This window comes from Brienomyrus brachyistius, chromosome 3 (genome assembly GCF_023856365.1).
Source record: "Brienomyrus brachyistius isolate T26 chromosome 3, BBRACH_0.4, whole genome shotgun sequence".
Lineage (NCBI taxonomy): Eukaryota > Metazoa > Chordata > Actinopteri > Osteoglossiformes > Mormyridae > Brienomyrus > Brienomyrus brachyistius.
In genome coordinates, this window is record NC_064535.1 from 7712093 (window position 1) to 7731007 (window position 18915).

The 18915-nt window shown below is 49.3% G+C and overlaps 1 protein-coding gene across 1 annotated transcript in view; it reads right to left on the bottom strand.

The window, feature by feature from the left end:
* The window catches only part of ehbp1 (EH domain binding protein 1), a 73322-nt gene that overhangs the window by 23092 nt on the left and 31315 nt on the right, over positions 1-18915 (bottom strand). The window contains 8 exon segments of the mRNA XM_049009654.1: positions 4531-4680; positions 5146-5187; positions 5837-6043; positions 6046-6726; positions 9273-9321; positions 9857-10035; positions 18189-18384; positions 18511-18772. Of these exon segments, the coding sequence (XP_048865611.1) occupies positions 4531-4680; positions 5146-5187; positions 5837-6043; positions 6046-6726; positions 9273-9321; positions 9857-10035; positions 18189-18384; positions 18511-18772 (1766 nt within the window).

Here is an 18915-nt window from a genome sequence, read left to right on the forward strand (position 1 = left end):
CTAATTAACATTAACACCCAATCAGGCAGCTAGACAGGGAATATTTCCCAGGGATGGCCCACTCACACGCAAACTGCAGTGAAAGTAAATAAAAATGAGTGACAGCAGGAGCTGGAGCAGGGAGAGCTCCCCATCCCCCACACCAACTTATCACCCCTTGCCAGACGGCGGACCCGGATCAATGCGAGCGCGCCGAGATCGATGCATTTGATAAAGAAAACTGTACACGTTATCAAAGGGGTTGCAAACAGGAATAATTACGCTTCTGAAAATCACATGGCGATGACACTGCAAAGGGCGATAATGAAACCTGATAGCGAGGGCTGGAGCAAAAGCATCAGCACCAACACTGGCATCAGAAAAAAAAAGTAATAATTAATAACATTTAACTGCTTACTTTTATTAAGTGTCAGGAATAAGAGTACTGGTCAGACTTGTCCTTCAGGAAGATGACATTTAAATGTCAAATGCGGTAATTAAAATCTCAGAGAGTTTTGGGGGGGGGGGGGGGGGGCATGTAAATAAGCAAACAGTTATGTGGTACACAGTCTCAGTATCAGTGCACCCGGTCACCACAGTAAGGGAGCCCAGCACAGGGTGACCCTCTCACACAGGCTGATCAGTATCTGCATGGGGGGCAAGACCACCCATCTACAGTTTAGCTAGGCCCACCCTCAGATGCGTGACAGCAGTCTGTATACGAGTGTGGAATGGGAGGATAAACGTTTGTGAGCATGTGTGTCTGTGCACGCAAACCGATGCCGGTAACCAAGGTGCATATACGGCATTTATATAGAAAGGTCTCTGGGGCTTTGAGGATGGTACTGGAGAATGGTCTAAAACCAGCCAACCAGAGCCAGCAGGGAGCCAGTTTACACTAGAATGGGATGCCCAAGAACTATAGCTGTTATTTTTAATAAACCCAGACATACATAAACTGAATTTCATTTCCAGTACACAAACCGAATTTCCCAGAGGAATCTACCCGAGGGATTAATAAAGTTTCTATCTATCTATCTATCTATAACCCAGCCCATTAAAAGGAATTTAAAAGTTTATAACTCGAGAATGATAAATGTACACTCACTGGCCACTTTATTAGGTACACCTTGCCTTCAGATATGCCTTAATTCTTCGTGGCGTATATTCAACAAGGTGCTTGAAACATTCCTCAGATGTTTTGTCCATGTTGATATGATAGATATGCAGCATCTTTGTGATGCTGTCAGCTGCACCTTCACGATGGGAATCTTCCATTCCACCACATCCCATACGTGCTCTATGGGGTTGACATCTGACAACTGTGGAGGCCATTTGAGTGCAGTGAACTCATTGTCATGTTTAAGAAATCAGTGTTAGATGACATGAGCTTTGAGATATGGCATGTTATCCTGCTGGAAGCAGCCATTAGAAGCTGGTACACTGTGATCATAAAGGGACGGACATGGTCAGCTGCAACACTCTGTGGCGTTTAAACGATGCTGAATTGGTACCAAGGGGCCCAAGGTCTGCCAAGAAAACATCCTCAAAACTATTACCCACCAGCCTGAGTTGCTGATACAAAGCAGGATGGATCCATGTTTTCATGTTCACAGCAAATTTTGACCTGAGCACCTGAATGCTGCAGCATAAATCAAGATTCATCTGACTATGTAACATTATTTCATCACTGTCCAATTTTGGTGAGCCGTGCCCACTGTCGGGCCAGTTTCCTGTTCTTAGCTCACAGGAGTGGCACCCGGGGGGGGTCTTCTGTTGCTGTAGCCCATCTACTTCATGATTTGACGTGTTGTGCATTCAGAGGTGCACTTTTGCAGACCTCAGTTGTAACGAGTAGTTATTTGAGTTGCCTTTCTATCAGCTTGAACCAGTCTGGCCATTCTTCTCTGACCTCTGCCATCAACAAGGCATTTTCACCTGAAGAACTGCCTCTCACTGGATGTTCTCTTTTTCAGCTGATTCACTGTAAAATCTAGAGATCATTGTGCTTGAATATCCCCAGTACATGAGCAGTTTCTGAACTACTTCTACCAGCTTGTCTGGCACCAACAACCGTGCCACATTCAAAGTCACTTAAATCAGCTTTCTTCCCATACTGGTTGTTTGATGTGAACATTAACCAAAGCTTCTGGCCTGTATCTGCATGATGTCATACATTGTGCATGGCCCCTGCTATGTCACGATGTCACATACGGGTTAAATGCAGAGGATACATTTCGTTGTTGTGCAGTTTGTGCTGTGGTGTGTCAGCTATGACCACTGATCACCAAATTATAAATTCTAAATATGACTGGCTGTTGAACAGGCGGAAGAAAAGGGGGGCAGTGAGTGTAGAAATGTAGGCACAAAAAAAAATGTGCAGATAGTGGGGGGCTGGGGACGGTTTGAAAGTCAGTGATGGCCTCACACCAAAGGTTACCAGCACTTAAAGAGGTCAGGATGATGAGTGTGCGGGTGCGTGATGGGGGAGAGAAAAGGTCTCGTCGGCAAACATCAAACATGGCCCAATTAAACTAATCATCACAGCCCAGTGAGCAGGAGGAAGCTCACCTGGCCCCGCCTGTGCTCCAGCATGCCCCCCCCCCCCCAACAGCACCAGAGGCACTAGCTGCTGTAATTACCCTGGCTAAGTGTCAGCAAGACACTTTCCCAAGACAGGCCCTTTAAATGTACAGAAAACACATTAATAAAAACGAGAGGACCTAAACTAAAGGCAAGTTCTAACAGGGAAGCTAAGGGCAGCAGGATTACAATGGAGAGCTACAGCACATATTTATGGGGTTGGGGGGGGCGAATGATGGCATTTTTTTCAGGCTAAAGTCAGAGGAAAGAAGTGGAGTGAAGGTTAAGGGGGCACTGGGGCTTTTTTTTTTTTTTAACTGTTCACTAATTACAGATTTTCTTGTAGCGGGGGGGCGTGACATTAGAGGGAATGAGGCTGAGATTCCTAATAGGGTACGAAGCCCACCTAGGTGGTTCAGTTCAGACCAAAGTATAAAACAATTAGCTGGCGATGTTGTGCTGCTGCAGAGGGCCCCTGAGCTCCGGCACCCAGCGAGAGGGCAGGACGAGCGACGCAGCACAATGAGCGAGGCTAAGGAGCTACGTGGCAGGGACGCCCACTAAGGAACCCTGCCTTCTCTCACCACCATGGCCGGCTGGCCATCAAACCTCAAAAGATCTGTCTTCTGAGGGATGATCTGCAGGTGTTCGAGCACCAACCTGCTGGTCACCACCCTGACTGTTACAGTGACCCTACAGCCCAGCTTTGATCTCCCATCTTCTCTGCCATAAAACACCCCCTTGAATTCCCCATCCAGGAAGACTACATTTAAAGCTAAAGCTTACAACCACAGATGACCCCTCCCACCACTGCCCGACAATGAAGATGGATATAATTTAATTAAATCATTTCTTATGCATGATAAATCATTAGTGTTGGCTACTTAGAGGGACACTGCGCAGTAAGCCTGCTCGCTCAGTTCCAGCAATCAAAACAAGACGATCAACTAATCTAATCTAAATCGCCCACAATTATTGGACGAGAGGCGGGGGTCCCTTTGATTGACATGTCCTAATAAACCTGAAAGATGGGATCTTGTGCGGTGTTAACTGCCTCATTAGCTAGGCGTCCTTGACAGCGAAGTGCCCTGCATGGCATCACAGCCCTGCGTGGGAATGGCAGACAGAGCCTGCTACCACATGGGGGCGACGCAGAGCACACTACTGTGGTCCAGCGGCCACCGTGAGAGGCCGGGAGAGAGTCTAATCTCATTCAGTTTTTTGAGGGTTGCGCACAAATGTGGCATGAGCTAAGATCTTGGCCTGCTGGCTTCCACTTTATGAAAAACAGCAGCCTGACATCTTCAATGCATATAGCCTCTCAAAATACAGTCTGCAAAATCATAGTCCTCAAACAATCCTTCAAAGTGTCGATGTAGACGTCACGCACTGCGCAGAGGTATAACTGGTTTACACAACAGTGCTTTACTATGACTTGTGGAGACAGGGTGGAGGAGAGGCCATCAAATACTGTTAGCGAAAGGTTCCTCCTAGACAAAGTTAAAACAGGGAACTGGGGGAGGGGGGCGGCAAACAGTCTTAGTGGTCACACTTGGAAGCCTTCCTTGCTCCATTTCCTCACTCTCTCTCATGCACAGAGACCCCCAGCTCCACAGGAGTCTGATGAGCCCTCTGTCACCCGCCCCCCTCCCCTCGCCACTGGTACCCACGTGCCGCCTCCAATCCGAGGGGCTCGTCACTGGAGGCTCGGTGCTTAATGGCACATTAGACTAATCACACTAATGGCTGGCGGCTGCAGTGCGGTACACATTAAGCGTGACAGTAGAGTATGCGCAGGGCCTTTCTGTCTGCCTCCCAGAGGAGAAAACGTGGCTGACCCCCCTCCCTCCCATGAATGCGACTGGGACTAGGGCACTAGCACCCGGCAGAAGGAGCCAGGCCACACACAAGCTCCCTGTACAGACTCCCAGTGCAGACTGGTGTGTGGTGCACGGGTCATGCACTCACATCGACAACGTGCGTGGACCGTGGGGGCGCGCAGGACGGTGTGGCGACACCCAGCTGCTTGCTGCAGGCCTTCATGGCAGCGTCGCGCCGAGCCTGCTCCAGGAGGAGCCGGGCCCTTTCCTTCAGCTCCTCCTGCCGGGACTGTGCCTTCTGCGAGGGCAGAGAGGAGGGAGGGCATCGTGGGACCAGGCTGGTCAGCACAAGCGGACCTGGAACTGGTAAAACCTGCACAGCTCCAGCCCAAACTACTCCGCCAGACAGAAACACTGAGAAATGCATCATTTCCGTCAACAGCATTTTCACTGAACCACCTCATCTCAATCATTTGTCTAATTGCAGAACATTTAAATTTAAAACCTCTCAAGCCCCATTTTTTGTAACTGGGAAATTAAACATTTATTAATTAATTGGAGGAGGGGAGGTGGGGGTCTGAAGTACCTCAGTTATCATCCAAAAGCTCCCCTAAGTACCTTCTGATTAGTTTTGTCATCACACAAACCATTTCCTGGGAGTGTTTTTCTTTTATTATTGTAAACATTGCAGAGGAAATTTTATACTTTGTAGGCTTGCGAGTCTAAGAACCAGTTCAGAGCTCTGTGGTTCAGCCAGACTCACCTTCTCCTCGGAGACATTCGTCACAGCGACGGGCGTCACCTCCTGAAACAGAAAGCCCCGGCGGGGCAGGACGGGGGGGGGGGGGAGTTCTGTCAGAGCCAGACGTTTTCATTTCCTGTGCCATGGCCTGTATCTTGATGTTTTGGCACAGAAATGTGGAATGTTGCTATTTACGGGAAAAAAAAAAATCCATCCCTGGCTCAGGAAACTCACTGCCGAAGTAAATGACGGCTGGCGTGAGATAGCCCACCTCCCCCCCACCTCTGGGGGCCACTATCAGCCAGTCCATCGGCAGTCATCCACGCACAGGCGCGGCTGGCGGGACACGCGGCCTACAGATGGAGCAGACTCATTCTGCAGCCGTGGCCATACTTCACGACTCGCGAATGACATAGGAGAAATCCATCCAGGCTTTAAGCATATTGTTGACGTGACTCAGGGATCTAAACGCTCAGCTGACAAGCACCCTTCAATCGGGGGACGGGGAGTCGAACTCCTATAAACATTAATGAAAACATTACTGGGAGCGGAAATGTAAAATATCAACCAGTTTAGGCTTTTTTTTTCCCCATTTATCTCTGAGTGAAACTACAGTTTTTCTGTGAGGACACTTGTGGGATTACCTGTATCTGGGAAGTTACCCCGCCCTATTAGCTGGCCGGCTGAGTACTGAGTACATCCGGGAGATTACCTGCGCACTGCGCTGCCCGTCGACTTGCTGCTGCGCCTGGCCCTGTCCGACACCGGTAGGCTCCGCCCCCATGTTCTGCAGGCCCGCCCACTTCGGCTTCATAAGCTCAGTATCTTTGTTGCAGTAGAGGCCCAGCTGTAGAGGCGACGACGGTGCTGCCCTCTGGGTGGGTGAGCCGGGCTCCACACCCCTGCCATTCGGCTCCCCCAGTCCCCACCTCCCCCCTCTCCACCTGGCTCCCAGGAAAGGCCCGCTTCCGGAACCGGCTTGTCCTCCTGAGCCCTCAGCTGCTGGTTTCCCTGGTCCAAAGTCTCCCCCTTCGGCATCCTTGGCACTGGATGGGGCTGCGGTAAATCAGCGCCGTCGGTCCCTCTGTCGCTAGCCGGGGAACCAAGAGCCGGCCCGGGCTCGGTAAAGACATCAGAGGTCCTGGCCTGAGGGGCTGATGAGGGAAATTCGGTGACAGAGCTGGAGCTTTGCGGGGGTAAAGTGGAGGTCCGCTCGACACTGGGCTCTCCTGCAGACACAGTTGCCAGAGACACGGCCGTAGCCGTGACACACGGCGCAGACTCCTCGCCGACCAGGCCAGGCCCGTCGACGGTGCTGCCGGCAGACTGCGTATCACTGTCCCGCCTCAGGTCATTGAGCTCGGCGTAGAACTTGTCCTGACCAATGGAGCTGTCCGTGTCGGTCTCAAAGTCGCCCACCTTGTATGTGCTGCGGCTGCTGTTGGCCTCAATCTGCACCACATTGAGCTCCTCGCCACTGAAGTGTGCCCGGATCTGGTACAGGTACGTCATGACGGTCAGCTTGTCAGGGATGGCCAACAGCACCATGTCCGAAGGCTCCAGCAGCCGTGAGATGCCGAGGCGGGCAAAGCCGTCGTATGCCTTCACGGGAAAGCAGAGTGGTTTGTTAAGGCGGGCAGGTCTTCTTTACAGAGATGCCAGTGCACGTGATATGTGGAAAATGCTAAAAACTGTGCAAGTCAGGAGATGTAGTGAGGGAGGTGGAGGGGTAAGCTGTATGCTTGTAAACCGAAACAGCCGTTGGTGGGGGGCAGGGGTGGGACTGGGTGTATATACTGGGCAGGTACAGTAAAGGGCCAAATGTGGGGGAGAGGGTGAGAGAATCACACACACACACACACACACACACACACACACACACACACACACACACACACACACACACACACACACACACACACACACACACACACACACACACACACAGTAACACCTGAGGGTTTCCAGCAGGACAATGGCAAGCAGCCGCGGATGGCACCCCAAGATAAGGAAAAAGATGCAAAGAGACACCACTCTAATCCCGGGGCTTATCAACCCCCCCCCCCCCCCCCACCCCAACACATACAAGACTGCTTACTTCCGACGACAAACACCCACCAGCCAAGGAGCTGAATCTTAGATCAACTGATAACATTATCATTTTAAATAGAACCAAATGGGGAGGGACAACATCGCACACAAACGTCCCTGGCTGTCCGTCCGCGTCTCGGGCCCGGCCGTGAAAGGATGGGGGTTCGTCTCCGTATCGCAGCACGCATCTACGGTGAGGCACCTGATTCCGGCGGGGCTGCCAACACTGCAGCCATTGTCTGCAGTGGCTGACATTTCCGATAGGCGGGGTTATCAGCTCCTCTTTCGGGGGGGGGGGGTTGTATACGTGTGTGTATTGGGGGAAGGAGGAGTGGGTGGACGGATAATCGAGTTAAGCCGTTTCTCAATTTACAATTAATTACAACCCCCCCCCCCCTTCCATTCTCCCTTCTCAGTTTTCTCCCTCCCACCCTTAACTCTGTTCTTTCTTGGCATGAAGGTTTAACAATGGCCACTGCAGCACAGACCTTTACATGGGGGTGAACGGCAAAGCAAGGATGGAGGAGGTGTTGGCGTGGAGAGAAGAGGTTGCTTTTACACAGAGTCATTTAAAGTTTGCGCTGACGACCCCCTCACCCCCACAGGTCCCCCCCTCATTCTCAGGAAAGGAGGCCAAAACTAAAGAGGGGATTAGGAGCCCTGACTGAATTTCTGACATATTCAACAGACAAGAGTGTGTTTTTATTGTTCTAGTGCAACTCCAGGAGCAGGGGAATGGTGAGCTACTATCTCAGTGCAGGCATTTAGTTTTTATGTTCCTATAAGGTGGCGAGGTACAGCACTTACCACTTTTTGGGAGGGGAGGAAAAAACAAACAAAAAAACAAAAAAAGACATGCAACCGACACCGACCACCGCCCCCCCCCAACGTTCTCTGAATATTTGTCCCAACACAGTGTGTCAAGCGTTTTCCAATTACACTCCACACTGGGGATTGGTGTCACAATGGAAATGACTTCACCCTCTGCTCGTCACACGCAGAGGCACAAACAAGGCTCCTAGGACGTCCAGGATTAGTCTATATTTCCCCTGTATGGGAAATTTTGAGAATTATGGAATTTTTTTACAGTAGGTGTAGGGAAGCGCAGGTGGCTGAGCCCTTTCCTTAGGTGGTCACCTGAGACCAGGTGCTCTGCAGCCTCTACACACAGCCGGCCAAGAGGGGCGGGGAGAGGGAGAAGGACCATCATTCACGGCTGAGTGCCGCTTTAATTGGGGGGGAGGGGGGGGGCGGTGACGGCATCGCGGGACGCTCCACGCCTGGTGGGGCACTGCGCTCAGCCATTGTGCCCCAACACAAGGGCTGTGGGGGCCATGGCGGGTGTCGTGTGAAGGCAGGAAGCGGCTCGCAGGAAGCAGCCCACGCATTCACACAGCCGGGGAGGGGGGGCACCAGTGAATGACAGGCTCAGGGAAAGGTGCAGCTCAAGGGGGGGCTTTCATAATAAACAATGACAGCCATTTCTGAGGGGGGTGCGGAAGGGAACATGGGGGCAATAAGTGATACACTTGAGATTTGACACAAAAGGAAAGGGGGGGGGGGCAGAAAACATGCATTAGCGGCAACAGTTTTATTAAATGGTGGACAGAGAGACACCTGTGTCCACGTGGACACACACACTCATATTCCTATCATTGTGGGGACTCGCCATTCATTTCTGTGGCGATGACACTGACCCTAGTAACAATAACACTAATCATTTCTGAGCCTTAACCATATGGAACCAAATATTTTTGGCATTTTTAGTTTTTTGACTTCAGTCTCAGATTTTTATAAAGTGGAGACCTGAAAAATGTCCACACGACCTAAAGACAATCCCACACAAAAACAGACACACATATGCGCACACACACACACACACACACACACACAGCTCCACATCACAGACAACATCTGCTGGTTTAACACCATGATGGACAGGAGGGGGAGGGGGGGGGCTGTAGGGACAGAATCTAAACAAGACAACGGACCTTCATCCAAGGTTACAGGTTTAAAGAATGAAATAAAACCCAGAAGCGGCTCAGACAGGGACTTACCTTTTTGTTATTTTCTTTAATGTCCTGCGGATTTAGGTTCTTGTAGTCACTGAGAGGGAGGGAAGAGAAAAGAAACACACGACAACAGAGTCACCGATTGCTCAATATAAGCTGCAGCATTATTGACATTATAACAGGCAGCGCTGATGTCCGACAGCCACCTGAGGACGCAGACTGGCCGACCCCACGGCACAGAAAACCGGGGGCGAAGCCTCAGGGTGGCCAGGGGTCAGAGGAGCACTAACCCCCTCAAACTTAGACTGCTCAGACTGAACACAAACCACCCCACAAAGTGTGCACGAGATGACGTCAACAGGCGTACACCAGACACCTACACATAAAACCAGCTTCACCACAAGGTAATCCCCTACTGTCACAGAAAGACCTACAGGTTGACGCAGCCCATTAGATTTCAGCATACAATTCCAATAATCTTCCTGCGTACCGCCGTTCGGGTCCGTTTAGAGGGAGAAGGACAGTCAGAAATGATCGCATGGTAGGAGGCACCCGGAGGAATGTGGAGGGAGGGAACGGCGGTGGGGGGGGGGGGGGGAGAGACACACAGCGACATCTTGGGGACTCACATGAGGTCGGGCCGGAAATGGTGCAGCAGGGCGCAGAAGGCCAGGCCGTTCCTCCATGACGTGGTGAAGTTGGTGATCTTCACTCCACGGTAGTTGCGGGTCACCTCCCTGCACCAGGCCAGTAGGGACTGGCTGGCATTGGGCTTTCCACCCAGAATGGGGCTGGGGATGGGACTTGGCTGGGAGACGGGGAGGAGGGCAAGACAGGTTATATGCAGTGTGCAGGAGAGTAAGGCAGCAACTTAAACACAAATTCAGCAGTAATGTTGATAGCACAAGGTGTGCACAGATTCATCTGTTCAAATGCAACTCCTACATATATAAAATCGGACAAACAACGCCCCCCTTTGGCCACCTCGGTAAAAGACAGGTGACGCAACAGGCTAAAAGAGAGCAGCTGCGCAGGAACAGGAGCCAGGCAGCCCGAGTCCCTGTGACAGATCAAAGGCGCAAGGAGGACGAGGCATCAGTGCGTGCAGTGCTCCCCCCGGAGGAATTCCGCAGGAAGGCGAGACAGGCACGGGTAGCTCCGACCACCTCCCCCCCCCCCCCCCCCCCCACATGCTCACACCTTTAAATAAACCCCCCTAAATACATTTAATTTCACACAATTGAATTTCACACACTCAAAACGAACAAGCGGGTCCATCAAAGCGACTTATGCAACTTATAACGTTCAGCCTTCTGGTCCACAGGCCTGGGATGGATCTGCACGGCACCGGGCCGCGTGCCCATACCCCTCAACGTCGTGCACGACGGCCACCCCAGGTGGCCCCCCCTTCCTGACCAGGATAAAAGCGGCCGCCGGCTTCTGCAGGGCTAATTACCCAGGATTACCGGTGCAGGTGCCATTAAAGCAATTAGACAAGACAGCGCACTTCAGAGCCATGAAAGCGCTCAGGGGCGACGCCCCGCAACAACACCGAGGACACTGGAGGGCTTTAACCCATTCCCGGCAAGGGTGTCTGCGGAGCTTACGCTCCGCCCAGACTGGTCAGCCATGACCCCCCCCCCACCCCCCGAGAGTGCCACTGTTTTGTCAACCCAATTAACTGCTGCAATATCCTGTAATGGGTGTCTGCTCCGAGCAAAGCTGGTAACAACACTGCCTCTTCGATTGTAATTATTATTTTAATTCCAGCGATTACATCCCCCACATTGCAGATTGATGTGTTTTGGGTCAATACGGCCGAGTGACGCTTGGTGTCGGTGTAGCGACCGTTTGGCGGGAGGGCAATGCAGATGGGGGTACTGGCTGGCAGGACACAAACAGGTCCTCTTGCACTAGTTAAACAATTTGGTGTGTTGCCCTGGAGGACGCGGAGTAGAGTGGTGGTTGGGGTAGGGGGTTGGCCTGCCATATTATTCCGCTTGAAGGAGGGATTATCAACGTGCAAGGGCAGCCTGTAAAACACCGTGTTAAAATGCATTTCCTATCATCTGTGCCACAAAAAAAAATGTAAATTAGAAAGGAGGATTTAAATTCAGGAAAACGGCTTGGACCTGAACTACACTGTTTTTTCAGTAGGAGGTGGAGACATTTAGCTGCAGAAGTAGATGAGCAGTAAACACCACAAGCAGGGTTATCGCTTGACCAAGAAGGGCTGCGTCTGGCCTGTGGGGGGGACGGGGGGCACGACACAGTGTCATGTCCAGCGAGGACACAGGCCAGATAGTACAGCTTCCCTAATGTCTGTGCACCGCGAGGAAGATTACAGATCAACCACAATTACCCACTTCACTTGAGGTTGCTTAGGCCACAAATCAAATAATCACCTTCACACACACACACACACACACACACACACACACACACACACACACACACACACACACACACACACACACACACACACACACACACACACACACACACACACACACACACACACTCATACTTGCATTTTTATCTTTGTGGGGAGTTTTTATTAACATGTTACAGTGCAATTAATTACTCCGGTTGCATTACAAAAAAACAAGACAGATGTAAAAGGTTTTTATAAGGGGAAATAAAGGCTTGCAAAGAACTTACTACCCTTGAACGGAAAACATGTTACATATGAATACGCACAAGCAAACAAGCAAGGAACAGCCATGAGAGGTAAATATCTGCCACGTATCCGGAAAGTACCATGACCTTCAAATATAACTGCGACTGTAAGCATGAAGCATCAAGCCCAAAATAAGGTGACCAAATCCAACTACAGTTTGGAAAAATGTGAACTTCACACTGTCAAGGGAACATGATAAATTTCTAAACTCCTTAAAAACATGTAATGTGGAGGTACAGGACGTGCACAACAGATTACCCAAAGAAGCCGGAAAACCCTAGAGCATGCTGGGACGCATCCTGACATTTCTACCTCTCTATCTGGATTTATAACTGCAGGCAACAGTGGTGGGAGCAAGTCATGCAGACCCGCCAGTAAGTAAAGGAAGAGACCGGTTTCTCAGTGGAAGAATGGAGTCAGATCTTAGCAGCTGTAACAGTCAAAATATACACCACCTATTGCCCTCAAACTACTTGCACTTAAATCAGAAAAATTGTCAATAAAAAGTCCAGTATCACTGGAGGAAAAAAAATACAGATGGGAAAATTAAAGCTCATATAGCTATAGACATGGAACCCCATATTTGAGAGAGGGGGCTTTTGTGATTTAAAAAAAAAATACAGCTTAAAACTAAAGTGTTATATTGGAACATTTTGCCACTATTTTACTTGGAGGTAATTCTGAACTTGATTAAAACACACAGACACACACACACACACACACACACACAAGTTGGTCTTCCTATCTAAATGGGGACCGTCCACTCATTTCTATGGGGAAAACCCTAATCCCAATCACGACACCCTTAACCCCTACCGAGACCTAACCTTAACCATAAGAAACCAACCAAAATACAAGACTTTTGGCACTTTTACTTTTCTGATTGCATTCACATTTGATTTTAATAAAATTGAGGTTATCCAAATGGGGACCTGAAGAAGTGTCCCCAAAAGTAAAAAGGTTTCAGGTTTTACTTGACATTTGGTCCCCAAATGTGATCTATGCAAACCCACACACACACACACACACACACACACACACACACACACAGCAAAAGGATTAAGTTGACATTGTGTGCAGCGAGGCAAGAGGATTTCATCGCCCGTTCTGTATGTTATGCACCTACAGTAACTACAGGGAAGGAGGCAGCTTTATGTAATTGCAGTTCCACACATGCTGAGCGATGACTCCATGACTAAATTCAATTTGGTGGGAGGGGGGCGTATGTAGGGGAAAAAACAGAACGCCACCGCGATGCAGCCTGCTCGCGACGCTAATCCCTAATGTACGGCGGCACGTAATAACGTGTAAGATGTAGCTCTGGGTTGCCGTGACAAGAGGCGGGGGCCGTGAGCGGCGTTTTCCCACGCACGCGCTAGTGAACGTTGGCTCGATTGATGTCGCCAGGAGGGGGAAATTTTCATTTTTTTTAAATTATATATATATATATATATATATATATATATATATATATATATATATATATATATAAACAAAAAAAAGACACACCCCCACATCGGGCCGTTTGATCCGTCAGAAAAACAGGCATTCGTTCAAACGCCGTTTTAACCATGAAAGAGTCATTACAAGCAGGACAAACAAATGTAGCTAAAACATATGCATGACCAAAAATGTACTACAGCACTGAGAACAGCTTCCATTTCAGCCACAATGTCACCTGTGCATCATCACCATTCTGCTGACAAAACAACATTCCGTAAAAAAAAAAAAAAAAAAATTAAGTAAAAAGTAAAAAAAAAACTAAAAGAAGGATTTAGAAAAGGCATCTAAAATTGTGAGACACTGATCTAATTTAAATGCTCCCTCAGCTGCCTTGGGTAGATCTTTGATGAGGTAATTGGAGATGCAGTTGCAAAACTCTACTCTTTGTGTTAAAAAAAATATGCCATCTACAGAACTGGATCAGTGTACAGGACCAGCTCCTGCAGTGAAGGATATTCAGGAAGACACCACTATACACTGAAGGCTGGATGCATCAACTGGAGTGTGAAGAGTGATCGACGTTTTCTAATAGGGGCCCCCATTAACAGCAGAGATGGGGGTTGACCCAGAGTCTAGGTCTCACTAATGCGCATGAGAGACCTTTTCCTTAGCAGTTCTTTTTGCCCGCAGAATTAAAGTGGACCATCAAAGCTGGCCTGAAGGCTTGTCACTCCCTCCACCGGCACTCAAGCCAAAAGCCCTGAAGAAGAATGAAGCTTTCAGGCGGCGGAGCCGGGGCACGCCGCAGTCACGTGGCGCGGACGGATGCCAGCAGCCGCCGCCATGCTGCCCCTGGCGCCGGCACCTTGCTTTGAAAGCACAGCTATGATTGGTCGGGCGTGGCTTTTCAAAGCTCGTGGGGAGGCTGGGACTCAGGCATGGCGCCCAAGTTACGGCTCCCCACTGGGCCTGGGGACTGAGGGATGCCATGTTGGTAAGTACAGAGGGTAGTGGGGGGTAGGGGAGTATTTACTATCTAAAGGAATGGCAAGGATGCTCAAGCAAGCATATTAGGGCTAGCATCAGGAGGCACCATGAAGACAGCTCAGGCGCTCGATCACCCACATGCATGCCAGCCCTGGCTCGTCCTTGGGCCATCAAAGAGGCCTAAAGGAACCAGATATGTGAGATTCAGCTCCCAGAAAGGTCCTGATAATCTTGCACAAGGCGCTTAAAACTGAACCGCTTCGGTAATATCCAGCTGTATAAAAAGATTAACTCTACAATTATAAGCCTTGTAAGCCACTCTGGATTACGGCTCCGGTTAAGAAAATAACATATAATAGGATGAATAGGAAGAGCAATTGTGGAGGAAACTGGCCGGCTGACATGGTTCCCAGTTAGGATGCGGCCTGCTCTCAGGCGAGTGGTGCAGCGGAGTGTCCCGGCAGAGGCATGCCTCTGCAACAAGCAGACGGGGGAAGGCAAAGGGTCAGGCGAGGGAGCCATTTACACGATGATTAAAGGTATTATTGCTGCTGCTGCCGCATGTCAATCATGCTAATCAAGCCAATGAGAACATCAAAGAGCTGCAAGATCGTACACATTTGTGAGACATCTTTGTCTTTCAGAAGCAAGGTGGGGGGACTACATTTGATTCGATGTAATTAAAAACAAGTATTCCGCCAGTAAGAACAGGGGAATGGGAGACGGATGGGGCCTGGGTAAGGGGATGCCAAGCTCCCCCCTTAGCTATCACTAGCAACAAGGGATAATATTGATCTCCTGGGACCACCACCCCCCCAACCTGAGTTTAGGGCCACACACACCTGTGTGCTGGGCCAGGATAAGCCCAGATTAAGCTAAAGTTACCCCTCTCTCTCCCTGCCCCACCATGTCATTCAAAACCACGGCAAGCAACCGCTCTCCACACAAAGCACCTTTTGGCCTCACCCTAATAAAAGCCATTAGCTCCGAAACATCAAACACAGAGGATTATGGGATTTTCGAAATTCGCAGGCCAAGGACTTCCTCGCTCAAACAGGTACACTTCCCGGAAACTGCACTAAGATTCATTGTTGCTTTCGTCTTTTTTGTCGCCGAGCCCATTCTGCAGCCTCTCCGTGCGCAATGCAGTAATCCCAAGAAGCAAAAAACACTGGACACAAGAAAACCTGAGATTTTAAACCCCTTTGAAAACTAACAACTCGAACCCTTTCTCTGCAAGTACTCGGAAGACCTGGACACTTTGCCTTGGCTCTGCATGCAGATTTTTGGCACTGATAATTCTGTGACACCAGAACAGCAGCTATTCCAAGGCTTGGAACCAGACTGGTGCTTTGTGATGTGAAAACATAGAACATTTAATGAAAAGTATGACGAATCAAAAACGGCAAAGTTTGACAGAGACTGTCGGGAGGGCAGAAGTTCGCAGTTAGTTTTCCGGCAACGTGGAATTGGTGAAAATCCAGAAACAGCTGTCTGACTAGTCATGTTGCTGCCATGGCTGTAGGGAAAGATGGGTGCTTTGGTGCACGTACACGTACACGTACACGTACACGTACACACACACACACACACACACACACGTACACACACACACACACACACGTACACACACACACACACACACACACACACACACACACACACACACACACACACACACACACACACACACACACACACACACACACATCATTATGGGGACTCTCCATTCGTCTCTGTGGCCATAACCTTAACCCCAACTATGACAACTTTAACCCACCACCCTAGCCCTAAGTGTCAGTGTCTGCCATAGATTTGATACCTCCTTTGGCTGATCAGCAACACACACCCCAGCAATCCCCAGCTTCGCTCCAAAAACGAGGAAGAAAAAAAAAATAGAGGGGACAAAAGTCACCTTGCTTTGCATGAAGGGTCCACACAGAAGGCCACCTTAGACACCTTCTTACCCTGATGGAGATGGGAGTAAATACTGCAGATTCTCCGCCCTCTCATCCACCACCCACCACTAGCTCTGCAGAGCCACCAAGAGAAATGCTTACGCAATTCATACACCAAATTAATGTTAATTCCATTAACTGATTTTACCTACTGCATTGCTAGGGGAAATAAATCAAACAAATAAAGCTGCGAAATGAAAGAAAACCACGCTGGCACCCAACATCAAAGTTCCCAGAGCGTTCAGTTCATTTGGGATGCACCACATATGTAAATGCCTTTTTATACATGGTCGCAAACAGGAGAATTCTAAAAATTCCACAGATTTCCCACTTCCCGTCTGCCAATGTCATTGCAATATACTGTCAACAGGGGGCACTGATGTAGAACAGATGGTAACTGAACTTCAACGAGTGGCCGTCAGGCAGGAAATACTGCATTCACAGCCATGCGTGCTGCTGACCGAAAAGTGCGTTAGGATGAGAACCCACACCTCCCGACGGCTTCAAACTTGCCAAAACAAACAGCTCTTGCAAAACATTCAAACACAGAACGGCCCGTGGGAGGGATTAAGGAGAATCATCTGCCTTAATGCTGCAGCGTCGCACCAGGACCTAGAGCTCCGTCGTCTCCTCAGGCCTCAGACATGCAGCCTGGCCTCACCCCAGTCTGAAGTGTTGACAGACCAGTTAGCTTACTCTGGATAGCAGGACACGGTGGGTTCAAGTCCCAGTCCTGACAGAGGTTCCTGGGTGAAGGACTTTAATCTCATTTAGTCACCAGAGCGACAACTGCACCACAAGGCTGTCTGAACAGAAGCAGGGATAGAGTGTTACTAAACCCACAGGTCCACCTGGGGCAGCATGGCGTGTCAGAGGGAAGTGGAACAAGGCTGGACTTGTGGAGTGGAATTTTACCCGATGCGACTCACTGTTTTATGTAGGATTTCACAAGAAATTGAGATGTTAATGAACTAGATCAGCTAAATGCTAGAAATCAGTGTTCTCTTTCTGTGGTAGCTCATATGACTCAAATATCTTTAAGCCTCAAACTGCATGAGAAATAAATTAATAAAAACAAAATTATTATTTCTTTAAATTTGTAGAGTGGGGAGTGTGCCCGACCATGTGGATTTTCTAAGAAAGATCTGACCTCTCTCCTTCAAAACTTTCCACAATAAACCCTGCTCTTTCAAAAATCTTCTAAAGTGTCGTTTTGAGTTTTCCCCCCAGATGCTACTATAAGATGGTGCATAAGCAGAATCTTCAGACAGACACTTCCACCACCCCCAGACATAGCTCCATCTCCCTTTCCATTGGCCACTGTGGAGAGTTCCCCCCATGAATCCCTTTCAGCTATAATCATGACAAAGGAAAAGCTTAATTCTAATGCTGGAAGCCAAAGCTACATAAGATGTCCAGGACTGTGGACTTGAATCCTGTTCTTCATACATTTCAAAAAACACATCTGCATGATGTTTAAATTCACACAATATTCAATAAGCCAATGCTTAGTTTTGAGTGTCTATGAACTGCTACAGTCCTCATACCGACACACTTCCATGCCTCTCTATCACCACATCTAAAAGTCTCAACCAACTGGTACCTGGGTAGTTCTTCTGAAGATCTGCACCATAAATGAGAGTGTGGATGAATGAATGACCACGTGGCCGTTTCCCGTACCATCAGATCCCACTCGTTCATTGCATGGTAAAAGGAATTAGACTTTGACGAGGTGTGGGAAGACTACTATGCAATTCTTGTAGACAAGATAACACGAACTACATTAGATATTTCATGCAGTCAGATAAGGCAGATGATTGGAATATATCAACACTGACTGAAGTTTCATGCTGAAGCCTGGGAGAATGCGGCGCCCTACGACATACTGCTCACCTTGGGCGAGGAAGAGGCCAGCTCCTGCCTCACTCCTGCAAGACCACCCGCCACTTTCTCGGGGGGAGTATTTGGTGTCGGGGCCGTGGGGGCGACTGCAGGGGCTACAGGGGCCTTCCTCTTGGTTTTCGCCTCCAGAGTGGGGGTCATGGGTTGTGCTGGACTAGAAGTGCGGGGCTCATAAAAGGGATTGGACCTGTGACAGCAAGAGTGTGGGGACAGGGTTAACCATCAGGCAGGTGCAGAAAATTACAGAAACCATATTAATGAGATAAGTTTCATACGGTAAGATGAGGATGGTGGCAGTCAGCCAAGTACATACTCATCCAGCTCCTCCTCATCCGCCGGAGCAGTATGGGCATAGAGGTATTTGCTCATGTCCACCGGATGCACATTCTTCTTGCTGGGTTTTGGCGGTGACTGCTCAGCCTTGGAGGTGTCCAGTTCTAGGTCTGTCTCATCGAAGGGGTTTCCGTACTGCGACGAATCGGTATCCGGCTCGTTGAATGGGTTGGTGGGATCCACGTCATAGACGATTTCCTCATCCTTCTGTCTGGCCACGAAGGCGGGCTTGGAGATGGACTCTGTGAAGGAGATTACACAGACACTTAAGAGTTTGTCTGCAGACGTGGTGCGCTGCCAAGTCAGTCAATGGCCTGTTTCTGAAGCAGGGAGAGACATTTGACATTATTCTAAGGTCATCTGAAGGCAGCAGCACTCAACAAAC